Raw genomic sequence first — 18,725 nt, 5'->3', positions numbered from 1 at the left:
CTTCAAAATCTGGAAATATCAAGTCTAAATCCAGAAATACTAAGTCTTCAAAATCTCAATTCAGATACACCACGTTTCAAATGCTCAATTGCTACACGAGGTTCCTGGCTACCGTACTGGACAGCACAGTCCAGAGGCACTGACTGGGGAGCGTATACACTTTGTTCAGTCTATCTCCAAGAAAACTAAGCACGTTCAAGTGGCAGCTCTGACCCACCTTCATCTGCTGAAAACTCAGAATCACAGACTTGGAGAGCGATGTATTCCTTGGGGATCTAATAGCAGCACTCACTACCTGAGAGTTCAGGTAAACCTGCTCTTTCTCATTTGCCTCTTCAAAAAACGTTTCATTTGTGATGTTTCCAAGAGAAGAATAAGAAATAAAGGCAATTGCACTGGGACCTGAGAAAACAGAAAAATGGAGGTCTTTAATAGTGCCACCATTCTTCCCCACACCTACCATCCTCACACACCTATACATACACACAGGTATATATGGATGTGCATATTCACCTATGTGAGGGTCAAATTATTATTATTATTTTTAAAAGACTTTATTTATCTATTCATTGAGACAGAGACAGGCAGAGACACAGGCCCAGAGAGAAGCAGGCACCATGCAGAGAGCTCGACATGGGACTTGATCCAGGGTCTCCAGGATCACGCCCTGGGCTGCAGGCGGCGCTAAACCGTTGCGCCACTGGGGCTGCCAGTGAGGGTCAAGTTATTATTATTATTTTTAAAGATTTATTTATTTATTCATTCAGAGAGAGCAAAGAGAGAGGCAGAGACACAGGCAGAGGGAGAAGCAGGCTCCATGCAGGAAGCCCGATGTGGGACTCGATCCTGGGTCTCTAGGATCACACCCCAGGCTGCAGGCGGTGCTAAACCACTGCACCACCGGGGCTGCCCAAGGGTCAAATTAGAGATTCTCACTGTCTCTCCCTTTCTCATTTCTGAGACACACATTGTGTTTGTGGCCTTGAACCCTTTTGTTATATTGAATGGGATAAAACTTGGGGTAAGAGGAGAACTGGACAAACCAAGAGAGGTTAAGCTGATTTGCTTAAGAAAGAACATGACTGTAGCCTTAGGAGAAAATGCTGTAAAGTCAAATGGGAGAAGGGCCAAGAAGAGGCAGATGGAATTTTCAGGGGGGAGGAGAGGAAGGTCAGTGGTGAAGAGGAAGCTTAGGGAGTTAGGTAAGTCTTCCATGATGTCATTCCACTTCCCCTGCTGCCTCCTGAAGAGACTTCCGGAAAGGCAGACTTATTTTTCAAGACTTTTAGGAGTGGTTTTGCATTCCTTTCAGATGAAGCATAATGTTGAGACTGGACTCAAGGAAATCCATTAACAGGTTACATGTATGTCTATCCCTTTGTATGTATTATGAATGTAATCATCTCCTCCCATATGTTATATACATAAACTAGATCCAGAAATAAAAAATGTATATAGAAATCATAATATGCTAATACTTCTATCTATTTATTTATTAAATTTTTTTTTTTTTTTTTTTTATGGAATGCCTGCTCTGGTCCAGACACTATTCTGGGTATACAGTGAGGGACAAAGGAGCCATTTCTGCTCTTATAGATCTTACTTTCTGATGCAGGAGAGAGACAAACAAATATAAATAAATCAGTAAAAGTATATGTCAGAGAACAATCAGTCCTAGGGAGAAAATTAAGTGAGGTTAGGGGACAGAGGGACTTGTCGGATGCTATTTCAGACAGATTTCAGATAGCAGAGTGAAGGGAGGGAAGGCCACGTGGGTATCCAACAGAAGAGTGCTCTACTCTAGGTAGATCTGAAATAACAGGGACAAAGTTCCAGAGACATGAATGTGCCCAGCTGGTTTAGGGAACAGGGAGGAGGCTAGTGTGGCTGAAGGGTGGTATGTGTGTGTGTGTGTGTGTCTGTGTGTGTGTGTGCACGCTAGAGTGAGAAGAGGTGAGGGCCGGGGATGTGATGGGGGCAGATCCTGCAGGGCCTTATAAGCCTTGAGGAGGACTTTTGCAAGTGGAAAGCCATTGAAAGATGTCAAGCAAAGGAATGCTGTAATTTAACATACTTTATCATTATTTTTATTTAGGAGAGTGGGCAGAAGGAGGGGGAGAGAGAATCTTAAGCAGGCTCCACACCCAGCTCAGAGCCCAAAACAAGGCTCTATCTCACAATCCTGAGATCCTGATCTGGGCTGAAATCAAGAGTTGGACGCTCAACTAACTGAGCCACCCAGGCTGTCCCAGGTCAACATACTTCAATAGACTAAAATATATGCATATGGGATATATTTATATCATGTATTTATAATTTTATCATATATTAGAGGAACATTAACATGACATATATCAGTAGGATATTGTTATATGCTAAATTGTATCCGCCCCAAATCAAGTCCTAACTCACAGAACTTGAGAATGTGACTGTGTTTGAAGACAGGGCCTTTAATAGGGCCAGAGGAGAAAGGGCCTGACTTTGTTGCTATGATGGAAGTGGGCAGACCTGGGAGGCCTTATGAAGGAGGTGAAAGTTGACCTGCATTGAAGAGTAAAGAAGAGGGATGCCTGGGTGGCTCAGTGGTTTAGCAAGTGCTAAACCAGTTGCCTTCAGCCCAGGGCATGATCCTGGAGACCTGGGATCGAGTCCCACATCAGACTCTCTGTCTGGAGCCTGTTTTTCCCTCTGCCTGTGTCTCTGCCTCTTTCTCTCTGTGTCTCTCATGAATAAATAAATTAAATAAATAAATAAAATCTTGAAAAAAAAAAAGAGTAAAGAAGAAATGTGGACACATGAAGAGAGACCAGCGATGTGTACCTGTCCCATGTGAAGACACAGGGAAAAGATGGCCATCTGTCAAGGAGAGAGACCTTGGAAGAAACTAACTCTACCAATGCCTTGATCTCAAGCTTCTAGCCTCCAGAAATATGTATATTTGTAGTTAGTTTGAATATGTGGGTTATAGGGCTATAGTATGGGTTATTGGATTATAAGATGTTATGACCATATTCTCGCATCAATAAGTTTTCTTTGTTCTTTGTAGCTGCCAACAAGTCCATACTACAGAGGCCATATATGTGAAGCAGTTAGGATTGTAGGGACAGGAAATAGGTTAATAGGTTTCTAGATTAAAATCCCAGTTTTATCACTGTCTAGCCTATGCAGCCCATCCTATTGGAATAAATTCCTTGGTAGGTTTCTCTAATCAGGCTTCTGTGGTCTTGTCTGATGGATCAGAAGCAATTCATTTCTGTTTCTCCAAGTTAATGACAGTTTCCATTTGTCAAAATGAAACAGTGGTGGGTGGTTGGAAAAGATGGGCAGGTGATATGTCCATCTGCTCTCGTACTTAGAAATAGCTTATTTCTGGGCTGAAATATTCTGGCTAAGAGCAAAATCACAAGCAGAAAAGAGAAGAGTGGCTGTAGGTGTCCACAGTCAACCTCCATGACCTGGGTTTTGTTCTTTGAGATGTTTTACAGAGAAGAGGTGTCATGGGTTATATGGATTATATGTCATGGGTTAATATCTTGGGTTACCTAGGACAGTCTTGGTTCACCTCTGGTGGGTGTCTGGGTACAATTCGATAGCACTTCCTTTCAGTCTTAAAGTTGTTACTGTTTGAAGGTCAATTATAAGGGTGCTCTACATGAACAGTTCTTAACTGGAGGTGGGTGGGTGGGGGGCTCCATTCTGCCCTCTGGGGACACTGGGCAATATCTGGAGGCATTTTTGGTTGTCACGTTGAGTGTGCACTTCTGGTGTCTAGTGAATAAGGGCCAGGGATGCTGCTCAACATCCTACATAGCACAGGATGGCCCACATGACAAAGAAGGTTCCTGCCCTAGATAGGATGTGAATGATAGAGAAACATCCCTCTTTGAGTTTGTCACACCTTGGTCGATGGATTCCTTTCTTTCATTAGGAATGTTGAGACCTCCACCTAAATGTGAATTTAATTCAGTGAATCTTCATCACTGTTCTGTAGGTAATGAACCCATAATGGTGACTCTAGAGAGACATAATTCATGATTGCCATCCTTATGGGGATTCCAGCATGGTGGGGGAGACAAAGTATGGCAATCAAGACAATGCAACATGTTAGATCCAGGATAATGTAGGTTCAAGGGCCTGGGGGAGTGTAGAGGAGGGAGGGCCTGACTCTGGTGCTATGGTAGGAGTGAGCAGTCCTGGGAGAAGGTGAAGGCTGAACCGTGTTGAAGAGTAATAGTTCACCCAATGGTGTGGTGGTTGGCATTCCTAGCAGAGGAACAGCCAATGCAAATGCTTGGAAGTGAGACTATAGGGCCCATGGTGGGGGAGGGTAAATAGTCCTTCATTGGGCACTTCTGTGCCAGGTGCCTCTTCAGGCACATGTAATCACATTATGATGTCTGTAACTTTCTTAAAACAAGTCAGCATAGGCAGTGCATATGGGTTGAGTTGTGTCCTCTCTGAACTCATATGTGAAATCCTAATCCCCAGTAGCCCCATAATGTGACTGAAGAGCAAGCCAGGCTGTGGATGTGTTTTGTTTGGCCCACAATGTGAAGTCTTGCACAATCTCTACAAGTTGTGAGTTTCAGAAAAAACTTTTGGTAACAAGGCAAGTGTGAACTTGTGTGGTTGGAGGTTGGCTTCCATCCTCCACCTAGCCCATTCTCAAATGAGGCAAGTTCAAGTTCTTATCTTCTCGGGGGAGGAGAGGAAGTGATAGGAACCAATTGTTTCATGACACTTCCTCAGTTCAGCACGTGTTTAGTTGTCCACGTTCTGTTGCCTTTACTCAGGGACTTTCACTGATGGTATAGATCTGCTGTATCCCACGTTTACAGGATTGGATTATAAGACCTCATTTATCATGCCTTAATAGTTATAACAATATGGCAGCTATCGTAAGACCAAATTTAAAAACGGAAGGTATTCACGCAAACAACTAAATTTTTGGTTTCTTTTGAAAAGTCAGAAAGTCTGGCAACAGTGGAACAATTGATAGTAACAATCCATTCCTTTGAACACAGGCTGTAGCAAATGTTGTAGGCACCCTGACTTTATTCCCTTGGCACTCTTGTGTTCCTTATATGCTGATATTCTACTGCAAGCAACTGCAACTCTCTGCCTAGGAGCATTCCTGGGAGCAGTAAATGTGTTGGATTTGTACACAGGCAGAGTGGCAGGGCCTGGGAGTTAACCCCTGTAGAAGGGCCCTCAACCACTGATGGGTCAGAGAAGCTCTCTCTCCTTGAATGGGAGACCTCAGCAGACTGAATCACAGTTACCACCAGCAGTGACCTGCTCACTACCATAATAATATCTGTATTGGCTCTCCTCTCTTCTCTGTTTCATTTCCTCTCTTCCCTACTGGAATGGTTGCTTTTATGTGTCAATGTGGTTAGGTCATGCTATTCAGATATTGGGTCAAACATGAGTCTGGGTGTTGCTGTAAAGGAATTTTTTAGATAAGAAGAACATTTAAATCAATGGCTTTGAGTAAAACTGATTACTCTCCGTTACACCCACTCTCCACGTGAGTGGGCCTCTTCCAATCACTTGAAGGCCTCATGAAAAAGGCTGAGTTCTCCCAAATAAAAGCTAATTCTGCCTCTAGCCTGTCTTTGATCTGCAGCTACAACATCAACTCTTCCTTGGATCTCCAGCCTACTGGCTAGATTTTAGACTTACTACCTTTCACAAACACAGGAGCTAATTTCTTCCTTTCATTTTTTTTTAAATCTTTTTTTTTTAATTTTTATTTATTTATGATAGTCACAGAGAGAGAGAGAGAGAGGCAGAGACATAGGCAGAGGGAGAAACAGGCTCCATGCACTGGAAGCCCGATGTGGGATTCGATCCCGGGTCTCCAGGATCACGCCCTGGGCCAAAGGCAGGCGCTAAACCGCTGCGCCACCCAGGGATCCCTCTTTTTTTTTTTTTTTAAAGATCTTTAATTTATCCATTTGAGAGAGAGAGAGACAGACAGACAGACAGAGCACAAGCAGGGGGAGAGGCAGAGGGAGAGGGAGAAGCAGACTCCCCATTGAGTTTGGAGCCTGATGTGGGGCTCGATTCCAGGACCCAGAGATCATGACCTGAGCTGAAGGCAGATGCTTAACCATCTGAGTGTCCCTGCAGGAGCTAATTTCTTTCTTTCTTTTTCTTTTTCTTTCTTTTTTTTTTTTTGCAGGAGCTAATTTATTAAAATCTCCATCTCTGTTTCTCTTTCTCTCCATCCTCCACCCCCCACACCAGATTGATTTCTGTTTCTCTGGAGAAGTCTGACAGATACACCTACTGATGCTTCCTGGAATTACCTCCCAAATAAACTTACACTTCTCTCAGGGACTGCATTTCCATGAACCCCAACTGAGACCTGGACAGAACTGCCCCCAAATTGGAAAGAAGTATCTTCCATGCTGAAGACTAGAAAGCCTCCACTTTGGGGAGTTTTTTTTCCCTAAGGAAAAGACTCAGTTGACACAGTCAGTCTTAGGATAACAAACTCATTAGGAAGGAGCTTGTTGGGGACTCTCATTATCAGTATCAATGTATGATACTGATCTATGTGTCTTAGAGGTTCTGAATAGAGCCACCATGTGTACCTTGTATGTTTTCCTGCACGATGTCATCACAGTGGATATCTACTGAGTTCATGTGGGTGTTCAAGCTGAAGATCTGTTCTTCAGAGCAATTGTCTGTAACAACTCGAGTTTCAATAGCTGGTGAGAAAAGCAACAGGCACGTTTACCTTTAATATAAGCTTTAAAAACATGTATAGCAACATAAACAAGTTACGTTTACTGAATGTCTAGGATGTGCCAGGTACTGTACATTGTCTTATAACCCAGAGAGGGACCCTTATCCAAACGAGGAAACTGAAATTCAGAAATTAAGTAAAACCTTAACTCCTGGAATACAAGTTCTTAACTAACATTCTTTAGTAACCATCTTTGTTTTTTTTAAAAAAAGATTTTATTTATTTACTTATCTAGAGAGAGAGCATGAGCAGGTGGAGGGGCAGAGGGAGAGGGAGATAACCTTAAGCAGGTCCATGCTCAGCGTGGAACTTGATGTGGGGCTTGATCTCACAAGTCTGAGATCATGACCTGAGCTGAAATCAAGAATTGTAGGCCTAACTGACTGAGCCACTATGGCACCCCCTCTAGCAACCATCTTTCTGGCAACAACTTTGTTTCTAGAAATTTATTCTCAGAAAATAATCATGGGCGGGAGGATAGATTTAGCTACAAGGAAGTTCACAACAGCATAGATGATAGTGTGAAAAATAGGAAATGACCTAAATGTTCAACAGGAGGAATTGATTCAATAATTGATGGCTTGTCTCTATAATGGGGAACCATGCTTCCATGAAAATGAAGTCACAGGGGAATTGCCATCAAGAAACAAACTAATGAAAATATTTAACTTAAATATTAGCAGATGGCCAGAGGCTGGCTCTGGGTTTGAAATTGTTGAAACTAGGTGACGGGTACAGTCGGGTTCCTCCTGTGTCTCCCCGTTCACAGATGAGGGGAATGAAACCCAGTGAAATGAAGGCACTGGTCTCCCCCATCAGTTGGGACCTGGCCAAGTCAGGAATGCTGAGAGCTATTGTAATCTGAAGAATAGCTTAATTTTGAATGAAATGAATGCATGAATAAAATGAATGAATGAATAAATTAATGAATGAGTCTCAATTCCAGTTTCCTAAGAAGGTTAGGCACTAGATTTTGTTTTATATTTAAAAAGTTATTATTATTTTTATAGAGCATAAACTATCTTATCTTGCAAATTGGTAAAACAAAATGGTTAGTTAGTCATACATAAATCCTTAGATATCTTCGGGCAGAATAAAACACAGCAAACGGTATTTCTGGAAGAGAATATGGTGATGTGTATCAGAGTCTATATAAAATGTGTCTTTTCTCCTTGACCTAACAATTCTTATTCTATGAATTTATCCTAAGAAAATACCAAACAAATATGCATGACAGATTTTCAATGGTCTTTTTTCACAGGGTTTGGCAAAACCCCACATTTCCCAGAATAGGGAATAAATACAATGTAAATAAATTATATACAATGCAATTTGATAAACCATTGAAGACAATAATGTAGGTAACGAGGATGTATATAATTTACATGGAAAGATGTTAGTGATGTAATGAGTGAAAACCGTATGTTACAATGTCACATACACAGCAAATATGCATCTTCCTCAGACATGCACCTATGTGGTTATAAGATTGGAAGACAGCAGATTTGGCTAGTCTAAACTTAGTTTTGTTTATATGTTTTTTCCTATTTAAAAAAAAATTTAATACTTGGCTTTGCTATGATATTTTATTTATTCTTTTTTTTTTAAAGATTTTGTTTATTTATTCATAGAGACGCAGAGAGAGAGAGAGAGAAGCAGAGACACAGAGGGAGAAGCAGGCTCCATGCAGGAAGCCCAATGTGGGACTCGATCCGGGGTCTCCAGGATCACACCCCAGGCTGCAGGCAGCACCAAACCGCTGCGCCTCGGGGGCTGCCCTATTTATTCTTATTTTTTAAAATAGAGAAATGATTACTACGGTCAAGCTATTTAACATATCATCTCCTCAGGTGGCTACATTACGAATATGTATGACAAGTATGATGAAAGTATTTTTATTTAAAAGATATGTAGTGGGCAGCCTGGGTGCCTCAGCGGTTTGGCGCCTGCCTTCGGTCGGGGGGCGTGATCCTGGGGACCTGGGATCGAGTCCCACATCGGGCTGCCTGCATGGAGCCTGCTTCTCCCTCTGCCTGTGTCTCTGCCTCTCTCGCTGAGTTGCTCATGAATAAATAAATAAAATCTTAAAAAAGTGTGTAGTAAGATATTCCTTCTGGGATGGAACAAGTAGCATCATTATGACATGTGCCCGTAGGTATTAGGCATTGGATTAAAAAAAACAAAACAAAACAAGACTACTTTTAAGCAAAAATCCCAGACTCAGGATTGGAAACCTTTGGCAATCTTCTCTCTCTCTTTCTCTTCTTTCTCTTTCTCTTCTTTCTCTTTCTCTTCTCTTTCTCTTTCTCTTTCTCTTTCTCTTTTTTTCTCTTTCTTTCACAGCTCTACAGAGGTGTGATGAATGTGCAATAAATTGCACATAATACAGTGTACAATTTGATGAGCCTTACTGAACCCGTATATATAGTATATACCTGTGAAACCAACACCATAATCAAGGTACTGAACATGTCTCTCATTCCCAGCAGTCACCTCAAATTTTCTCATGCTTTTTTACTCCTGCTTCCCTACCCCCTCCACCACACCCTCCAGCCCCTGGGGCATCATAGATTACCTTGCATTTTCTAGAAGTCTATATAAGTGGATTCAAACAGGACATTTATTTTTCTAATTGTGTAACCCAGATTCCAGCTTGTAACTAGCCCCCTGTGTGTATCAGGCCATATCCTCTTCTTACCCATAATACTGTTGTGGATTTTCTGGATTTTTTGCTCCGGGAATTTCAAGGCAATTTGTAGAGCCTCAGATTCCACATCTTGGAGAACAGTCGTGGCCCAAGATGCAACTTCTCCCTTCTCTCCCATTCCCGGTAGAGTGGTGTAATTAGTGAGAAATGACTTGAATGTCTCAACAACACTTTGCAGCTTTGAAGATACAAAGAATAAGAAAAAAAAAGAAATCCAATCTGATTAATCCCACACCCTGAGGGAAAGTAGAAAGCATGAGAATGCAGCTTCTGGAGCCAGAGGACCCAGTTTCAATCCTGACTCCACCACTGACTGGCTGTGTGAACTTGGAAAAATCACTCAATGTGCTGTGCCTCGGTTTCCCATGTTAGGATGGGGACAATAAAATAATCTCATAGAGTTTTTTGGAAGATTAAATGAGTTAAGAGATGCTACCTTTTTAGAACAGTGTCTGTGCCAGGTAAGCACCAGATGAGAGTTAGTTATTATGAACATCTTTTACCAACAGAGGAGTGGTAAGGTTGCCAGAAATGAACCAGTGTTTCCCCATTAGGGTAATTTTGAGCCTCCAGGGACATTTGGTAATGTCTGGAGACATTTTGATTGTCACTATTGAGGTGATGCTACTGGTATCTAGTGGGTGGGGGCCAGGGATTGCTGCTCAATACCCTATAATCCACAGGACAGCCCTCTTCCCAGGAAAGTGACCCAGGCTGAGATATCAATGGTGCCAAAGCTGAGAAAATGTGAAGTAGAGTTATAGCTCAAAAGGCATTCTAACTGGCCTTTTTTTTTTTTTTAACAAATATTTTATTTATTTAAGAGAGAAAAAAAGGGAAAGCACAAGCAGGGAGATGGGGAGAGGGAGAGAGAGAAGCAAATTCCCCACTGAGCAGGGAGCCTGATGTGGGGCTCTATCCCAGGACCCTGGGTTCATGACCTGGCTGAAGACAGATGCTTAACCAACTGCACCACCCAGGTGTCCCCTAACTGGCCTTTTAATTTTAATTTTATTCTTTAAAAAGATTTTATTATATTTGTGAGAGACACAGAGAGAAGGCAGAGACATAGGCAGAGGGAGAAGCAGGCTCCTTGCAGGGAGCCCGATGTGGGACTCGATCCTAGAACTCTGGGATCACCCTGGGCCAAAGACAGATGCTCAACCGCTGAGCCACCCAGGCATCCCACTAATTGGCCTTTTTAAATCAAGAAATTTATCTATGAAATAAAGCAAAGAGATGAGCCACAGGGTGAGAAGAATGAAGAGCCAAGGTGAAGTTTTATAAATATAAGTGTAATAGAACTGTAATATAGGTGATTTGGAAGACAATTTTTATGTGAATCCCTGTATCCTTGTACTTAAACAAGGACTGGCAGCATCAGCATCACCTGGCAGCCCATTTGGAATGCAGTCTCTTGGTGGGCTGAACCCAACTCTGTACTGTAACACATTCCCTAGGGGATTTGTGGGTACAGACACCTCAGAGGTATTGCAGGTTTGGTTTCAGACCACCGCAATAAAGTAAGTATCATGGTAAAGCTATTCAAATAAAGTTTTTGGTTTCCCAGTATATATAAAAGTTTTGTTTACACTATACTGTAGTCTATTAAGTGTGCAACGGCATTCTATCTAAAAAATGTACAAAATTAAAAAAGATTTTATTTATTTATTCACGAGAGACACACAGAGAGACAGAGGCAGAGACACAGGCAGAGGGAGAAGCAGGCCTCATGCAGGGAGCCCGATGTGGGACTCGAACCTGGGTCTCCAGGATCATTCCCTGGGCTGAAGGCCGCGCTAAACCACTGAGCCACCAGGGCTGCCCAAAAGTGTACAAATGTTATATCTCCTAGTGCTCATCATGACAAGTGCATTTCACCCATTAGCACCAGATGATGTGTGGGAGTGTTGAATCATTATATTGTACACCTAAAACTAATATAACACTATGTTAGCTAACGAATCAAAATAAAAACAGCCAATCAATCAATCAAAATAAACAATGTGTAAACCTTAAAAAATACGTTATTGCTAAAAAATGCTAATCATCACCTGAGCTTTCAGTGAGTCATAATCATTGATCACAGATTACCATAATTAATATAACAATAATGAAAAAGTTTGAAATACTGTGAGAATTCACAAAATGTGACACAGAGACATGAAGCAAGCAAAAGCTGTTGGAAAAATAGCACCAATCAATTTGTTCCATGCAGGGTTCCCCAAAACTTCAACTGAAGGGACGAGCCCATTCTGCTAGACTCTAGGTTGAGACATGGGTCGTTCTCTGTTAACATTCAGAGTCAGTTTACAGGTGCTAAGTGATTACTACCTAATAGGCACTTTCTTTCTTTTTTTAAAACTTAATTTATTTAAATTCAATTAATTAAAATATAGTGTATCATTAGTTTCAGAGGTAGAATTTAGTGATTCATCAGTTGCATACAACACCCAGTGCTCATTACGTCAAGTGCCCTCCTTCATGCCCATCACCCAGTTACCTCATCCACCCTTCCCTCCAGCAACCCTCAGTTTGTTTCCTATGATTAAGAGTCTCTTATTTGTCTCCCTCTCTGATTTCATCTTGTTCCATTTTCCTCTATGATTCTCTGTTTCAACAGGCACTTTCTTGATCTGTCTCTTGTAACTGCCTACAATAACCATTCCTCTCCCCCTTCCTTTTACTGATTGAATGAATTCCTCAAATTTTATCTGGACCATGTTCCCCATCTACAGACCACATTGTCACATCTTCCCTTGCAGCTAGTTTTGGCCATGATACCTTCAACTTCTGGGTTGTTGCTTTAAGAGATCTCCAAGCAAATTATCACAATTTCATTAGCATATGATGGAGTGAGTAGATGTATCCCTTTTCTCCACTCTCCCCTCTTCACCTTGTGCTCCAGACAAATTGCCCTGGACTCATTTCCTCTCTACCCACTGGTACAAAAGCCACATTGTGACAACCCAGTTTTGGCCATGGCATCGAGTACAAGATGCCAGGGAATGGTGGAGCAGCTGTTTGTGAAGAATGTGAGTACCCTTAATGACCTCATGAGCACAATCCTTTCACTAGCCTGGACTGTTAACTCAGAAAGTAACAGAGATCCATCTTTTTAAAGCAGTTTGATATTTGGGTCTCTTTGTTGCAGCAGTTCAGCATACCTTTTTTTTAAAAAAATTATTTATTCATGAGAGACACAGGCAGGGTGATGGGCACTGAAGGGGGCACTTGGCGAGATGAGCACTGGGTGTTATGCTAAATGTTGGCAAATTGAACTCCAATAAAAAAAATTAAAAAAAAAAAAAAGAGAGAGAAGCAGGCTTCATGCGGGAGCCCAATGCGGGACTTGATCCTGGGACTCCAGGATCATGCCCTGAGCTGAAGGCAGACGCTCAACCGCTGAGCCACCCAGGTGTCCCTCAGCATCCCTTGATATAGTTTCACTTAGTCTGTCTTTCTTGGTCTGGGTTAGATCCTATCTGTAGGGGGCAAAATACATACATGCAAACATCCATGTGGACATATGCTATCTCTACCATGAGATATTTAGCAATATACATATAGTGATAAATGTGATATATTTGTATACTTCACAGTTATACATAATATACATTATACATAATTTATGCATAATATAAATTATTTATAACATTGTACTACTGTATAATTGATTTATATTATAAATAAAACTATTTTTAAAAAAATTATTTATTTATTCATGAGAGACAGAGAGAGAGAGGCAGAGACACAGAGGGAGAAGCAGGCTCCACACAGGGAGCCCACTGCGGGACTTGATCCTGGGTCTCCAGGGCCACACCCTGGGCTGAAGACAGGCACCAAATCACCAAGCCACCCGGGTTGCCCTATAAATAAAACTATTAAAGTATGTCACATACCATAACATGTAATATATAATATATACAACATATCACACCTATATGATACATATATAATATACAATGTATAGTAGACATATAATATATAGTATCCATATCCACTTGCTAATTTTGGGATTTGTAAACATTTGTTACCTGGCTGGGTTCAGGGGCTGGGCTTCTGCTCACATTCTTCATGCCTTCGGTTGTTGTTGAGGAAGTGGTTTCTGCAAAAGACATCAAAGGAAGTTACTGCTGGAACTGAGAATAAAAGGGTGGAGAAGTGGACAGGAAGGTGACTAACTTTGCATCTAGAAGGTCTGAACTCACACTTTTTTAAATTAAAAAAATTTTATTCATTAATTTTAAAATTCCAGTGTCATTAACATACAACATTATATTAGTTTCAGGTGTCCAATATAGTAATTTAACAATTCTGTACATTACATTTCTGCACATGAACATACATTTTCTGTACATGATCATCAGTGATCATCAGGATAAGTGTACTCTTTATCTTCATCACCTATTCCATCCATTCCCCCCTGCCCTCAACCTCCCTTCTGGCAACTGCTGGTTTGTTCTCTATAAGAGTCTGGATCTTGTTTGTCCCTTTTTTTTCTTTTGAACTCATATTCTTGTTCCCTGGTAAGGTTGTGCTCTTTTGAGCGTCTCCCAGCTGTATCTCCATATTTCTTGTGCATAGATTTCCCTGTCTATATGGTTTCCATGAAAGTGCTAGTGCTTATACAAGATGGTGCTTCTTGGACACAAATCCAAGGGTGGGCACATAACTCAAACTGTACTAAACACATAGCTCAAACTGGACTAATTGGTACATTTCCAAAGAATTTACAATTAGGTCCAAAAGAGAGTCAGTTGATCTCTCTTTGGGTGACTGAGTCACTAACAATGGTAAAATTTGGACGTGTTGGTGGCCATATTTCCTGTCCTGTGGACTAAGAAGGCAGAGAAGGCCAGTTTGCACTGAAAAAGAAGAAAGGAGTAGACCCAAGGAGCTTCAGATACTAGGGTGTCTTGATAGTGTGGAGTCCCCATTTCAGTTCATTTAGGAAGCTCAGCTGTATTCTTGTTCTTGAGTTCCAAGACATATCCACGCATTCTTATCATAAACTCATCTTTTCTGCTTAAGTTATCCTGAGTTAGCTCTTCTTTGCAATTCAAAGAATCCTGTCTCAGTTGGCGCCTTGTCATCCCCATTTCCAAAGTCCTCTTGTCTTGTCCTTCTTTCCCTTTTTCTCCTCTTTCCATCATCCATTTACCTCCAGAAAGTGGAAACACATACTAGCCTCACCTCATGCATATGTGTGAATGCACACGCGCGCGCACCCCCCCCCCAAACATCTTTTCTGGCATTAGACTCAATGAAAATTAAGAAAGGAGACAGACAAGAAGACAAGAATTTCCTTACTTTGGCAAGTGTTTTCATTGGAATTCTGGAATTGTGTGTCCCCTGAGAGGAGTTTGTATCCAGGATTACAGAGACAGTGGAAACCTCCGTTGACATTCTGACATACAGCATTTATGCCACAATATATATTAATGGGTGGCTTACATTCATCAATATCTGGAACACAGAAGAAGAATTTGGCCATTAATTGGACAAAGATTTATGGAACATCTGATATGTGCCAGAGGCTATACCCTTTCTATTCAATCTGTCCTGGTTTTCCAGGACAACTCAGTTAAGGTAGTGGGTTGTCTTTGTTTTTCCCTTTCCTCATTGACTTTGGTTGGATTCTCTGAGAAGCAGACATTGAGACATGAATTCATGTTCAAGTACCTTATGTAGGAGGTGATCTCAGAAAACACTGGAAAGGAAGTGGTGAAATGAGACAGGGAAAGCCAGACAGAGAGTAAAGAGAGAAGTTTCCATTGTGGCAATTGGGACTTGATTCCCCTGGGACCCTCTGGGAGACAGATGAGGGCACAGGCTGCAGAGTGACTCCTCAAGGGGTGAGGGGGCTAGGGTATTTACCTGTCAAATTTTTTCTTTTAAGTTTTTATTTAAATTGTAGTTAGTTAATATATAGTGTAATATCAGCTTTGGGAGTAGAATTTAGTGATTCATCACTTATATACAACACTCAGTGCTCATTACAACAAATGTCCTCCTTAATCCCCATCACCCATCTAGGCCATCCTCCACCCACATCCCCTCCAGCAACCCTCAGTTTGTTCTCTATAGTTAAGAGTCTCTTATGGCTTGTCTCTTTTTTTCTCCCTTCCCCTATGTTCATCTGTTTCATTTTTAAAATTCTATATATGAGTGAAATCATATGGTGTTTGTCTTTCTCTGACTGACTTACTTTGCTTAGCATAATATACTCTAGGTCCATATACATCATTGTAAATGGCAATATTTCATTTTTTTAAAAGATTTTTTTATTTATTTACTCATGAGAGAGAGAGAGAGAGAGGCAGAGACATAGGCAGAGGCAGAAGCAGGCTCCATGCAGGGAGCCTGATGTGGGACTCGATCTTGAGACTCCGGGATCATGCCCTAAGCCAAAGGCAGATGCTCAACCAATGAGCCACCCAGGCATCCCAAGATTTCATTCTTTCTGATAGCTGAGTTATACTCCATTATCTCTCTCTCTCTAAACACATCTTTTTAAAAAGACTTCATTTATTTATTTGACGGAGAGAGAGAACACAAGCAGGGGGAGTGGGATAGGGAGAAGCAGTTTCCTTGATGAGCAGGGAGCCTGAAGCAGGACTTGATCCCAAGACTCTGGGACCATGACCTGAGCTGAAGGTAGATGCTTAACCGACTGAGCCACCCAGAGCCCCTAAACACATCTTTATCCGTTCACAGTCGATGGACGTTTGGGCTCTTTCCATAATTTGGCTATTGTTGATAATGCTTTTATCTGCCAAATCTTATCATTTATCAGCAGAGAAGTGTTTGCAGGGATAGTTACTGGTACTTCCACCTGTCCTGAGCATGAACTGAGTGGTCTCCAGTAGCCAGAGAGAGCCTTAGACTTAGTATGCAAAAGAATGGCAAGTGCTGAGGGCATAAAAGTGGGAAACTGACTGTATATGCTATTATGAACTGAATGTTTGTATATTCCCCCAGTTCAACATGTTGAAAACCTAACTTCCAGTGTGGCTGTATTTGGAAATGAGGCCTCTAAGGATGTAACTGAGGTTGAATGAGGTCCTAATAATGGGGCCTAGATCTGTTAGAATTAGTATCTGTAGAAGAAGTGACACAAGAGTTTCTCCACCTGCCTGACCACTGTGTGCACATAGTGAGGAAAGACCATGTGAAGATAAAGCAAGAAGACATCTTCGAGTCAGGAATAGAGGCCTCCCCAGAAAGTGGAATTGCCAAAACCTTCACCATGGGCTTCCCAGCCTCAGAACTGTAAGAAAATAAATTTCTGTTGTTTAAGCCACCTTGTCTGTGGTGTTTTGTCAAAGCCACCCGAGCAGAGTAATACACTTGCTAGATTAACTAACTGAGTTAGGATGTCTGGATTAAGTCAATGTGTCTCCAGTCCCAAGGCTTACTGTACCCCCTTTGCAAATGTCAGGTAGGTAGTAAGGATGTGTGATTTCCCCATCTGGTATGGCAAACATGAAATTGGGAATTTTCAGACCATGATGTAGTAGAGCAGTTGCTCTCAGTTGCCCACTCAACAACTATTCTCTTTTGAGGAGGCCAAACATGGCAGTTTTATTCCCAATTCCTAGGCGATCTCTCCACCAGCCTCTCCTCCAGCTTTCACTCCACACCCCTTGCCTGAAATGTAAGGCTGATCTTCCTGGGGCTTCTGCAAGGAACCTAAGCCCAAGACAAAAATCACTACAAAGGAATGAGACTCAGACTGCTGTTGGAATTCCCATCTGCATCCCTGTGAGCTTGAAGATACTTCTCTGATCGCTGGGATATTCACTGATGGATCCCTCGGAGAAGAGGACAGAATGAAAATGTTCTCCCACTGAGGCAGGATAGAACCTACTCCTTAGAGCCAAAGAAATGAGAGACAGTGCATTCATTGAGTGAGAGACATTAGCTGTGCGGGCAGGTTTGAAGAGAGCATGTGGGAAAGTGCTCCAAACAAACAATGAATTAACAAATATGAAACCAGGAACTACAGAACACTCAACATCAGGGGAGATGAAGGGAAGAGGAAGCAGGGGTGAGCAGTGAACCTTGAGATAAAGTTAAATTCATGAGATGTGGCAGGGGAGATGGGGAGGGGGTGAAATAACAGTATTTTACGGATCTCATCTCTTTATTAGGAGAGGGGAAGTGAGGGTGAAATGAAGCATCCTTTTTTTTAAACGCCAGTATAATGAACATACAGTGTTAGATTAGTTCTAGATGTGCAATATGGTGATTCAACAATTCTTTTTTTTTAAATATTTTATTTTTTTTATTTATGAGAGAGAGAGAGGCAGAGATACAGGCAGAGGGAGAAGCAGGCTCCATGCAGGCAGCCTGATGCAGGACTTAATCCAGGGACTCCAGGATCCCACCCTGGGCTGAAGGCAGGTACTAATCCACTGAGCCACCCAGGGGTCCCTGCGATTCAACAATTCTATATGTTACTCAGTGCTCATCACGGTGAGGGCATTCTCATCCCCTTCACCTGAAATGATGGGGGAAAACAAGGCATCTTGGAAAGGGAAATAATTGATGAGTTAAAAAAATAATAGTAGAGAAACACATGTTTCATTATGAAGTTAAGAGAAGGTAACCAGGGGTGGAAGGGGTGGAAAAATATATTAGAAAGTATATTAGAACTTCAAAATATATAAAGGGAAATTCTGGGGCACCAGGGAGGGGGTGCTCAGTCAGTTAAGTTTATGACTTTTGGTTTCAGCTCAGGTCATGATCTCAGGTCATGAGATGGAGCCCCTTATTTGGCTCTGTGCTGGGCATGGAGCCTGCTTGGGATTCTCTCTCTCTCTCTCTCTCCTTCCCTCACCCTCCACTCTTACTCATTCTCTCTTAAAAAACATTTAAGGGGAAATGCTGATTTTGTATAAGTGTTTCTTTCTTCATGAGGGTGGACTTGGTAGACTTTTTAGCAGTACACATTATTGGCATTTGTTTCCTCATGATCTCTATGGTGTTTCCTTTCCACTCCCGGCTCCAGGTGGTTTGAAAATTATCCCTTACCTTCACATGTGTTCAAGGGGAATGTGAAGAATTCCTTCCCAGACCTAGAAACGTATCCATGGTCGCAGGTACACTGAGTGCCATTGACACAGTAAGCATGTTGGGGGCAGGTACAGGAAGCTGCAGGAAGAAGGAGGGGTAGGTCAAACATCCCTGAGGTTAAAGGATGTCCCATTATCATTTGGCTTTGCCTGTGACCAGGCCCTCTAGAGGATGAAGCTG

At 41.8% G+C, this 18,725-nt stretch overlaps 1 protein-coding gene across 2 annotated transcripts in view; it reads right to left on the bottom strand.

Moving 5' to 3' along the window:
* ADGRE3 (adhesion G protein-coupled receptor E3) overlaps window positions 1–18,725 on the bottom strand; it is a 41,450-nt gene that overhangs the window by 15,088 nt on the left and 7,637 nt on the right. For both annotated transcript variants that reach the window (XM_049098342.1, XM_025457808.3), the window contains exons 3-8: window positions 18,504–18,623; window positions 14,778–14,933; window positions 13,502–13,572; window positions 9,456–9,642; window positions 6,603–6,719; window positions 218–402 (exon numbers count right to left, since the gene is read on the bottom strand). In XM_049098342.1, the coding sequence (XP_048954299.1) occupies window positions 218–402; window positions 6,603–6,719; window positions 9,456–9,642; window positions 13,502–13,572; window positions 14,778–14,933; window positions 18,504–18,623 (836 nt within the window). The remainder of the gene's footprint in view (window positions 1–217; window positions 403–6,602; window positions 6,720–9,455; window positions 9,643–13,501; window positions 13,573–14,777; window positions 14,934–18,503; window positions 18,624–18,725) is intronic.

The sequence above is a fragment of the Canis lupus genome, chromosome 20 (assembly GCF_003254725.2).
Source record: "Canis lupus dingo isolate Sandy chromosome 20, ASM325472v2, whole genome shotgun sequence".
Classification (NCBI taxonomy): domain Eukaryota; kingdom Metazoa; phylum Chordata; class Mammalia; order Carnivora; family Canidae; genus Canis; species Canis lupus.
Note: the sequence above shows the minus strand (reverse complement) of the source record. Positions and strands in the feature narration are given on the sequence as shown.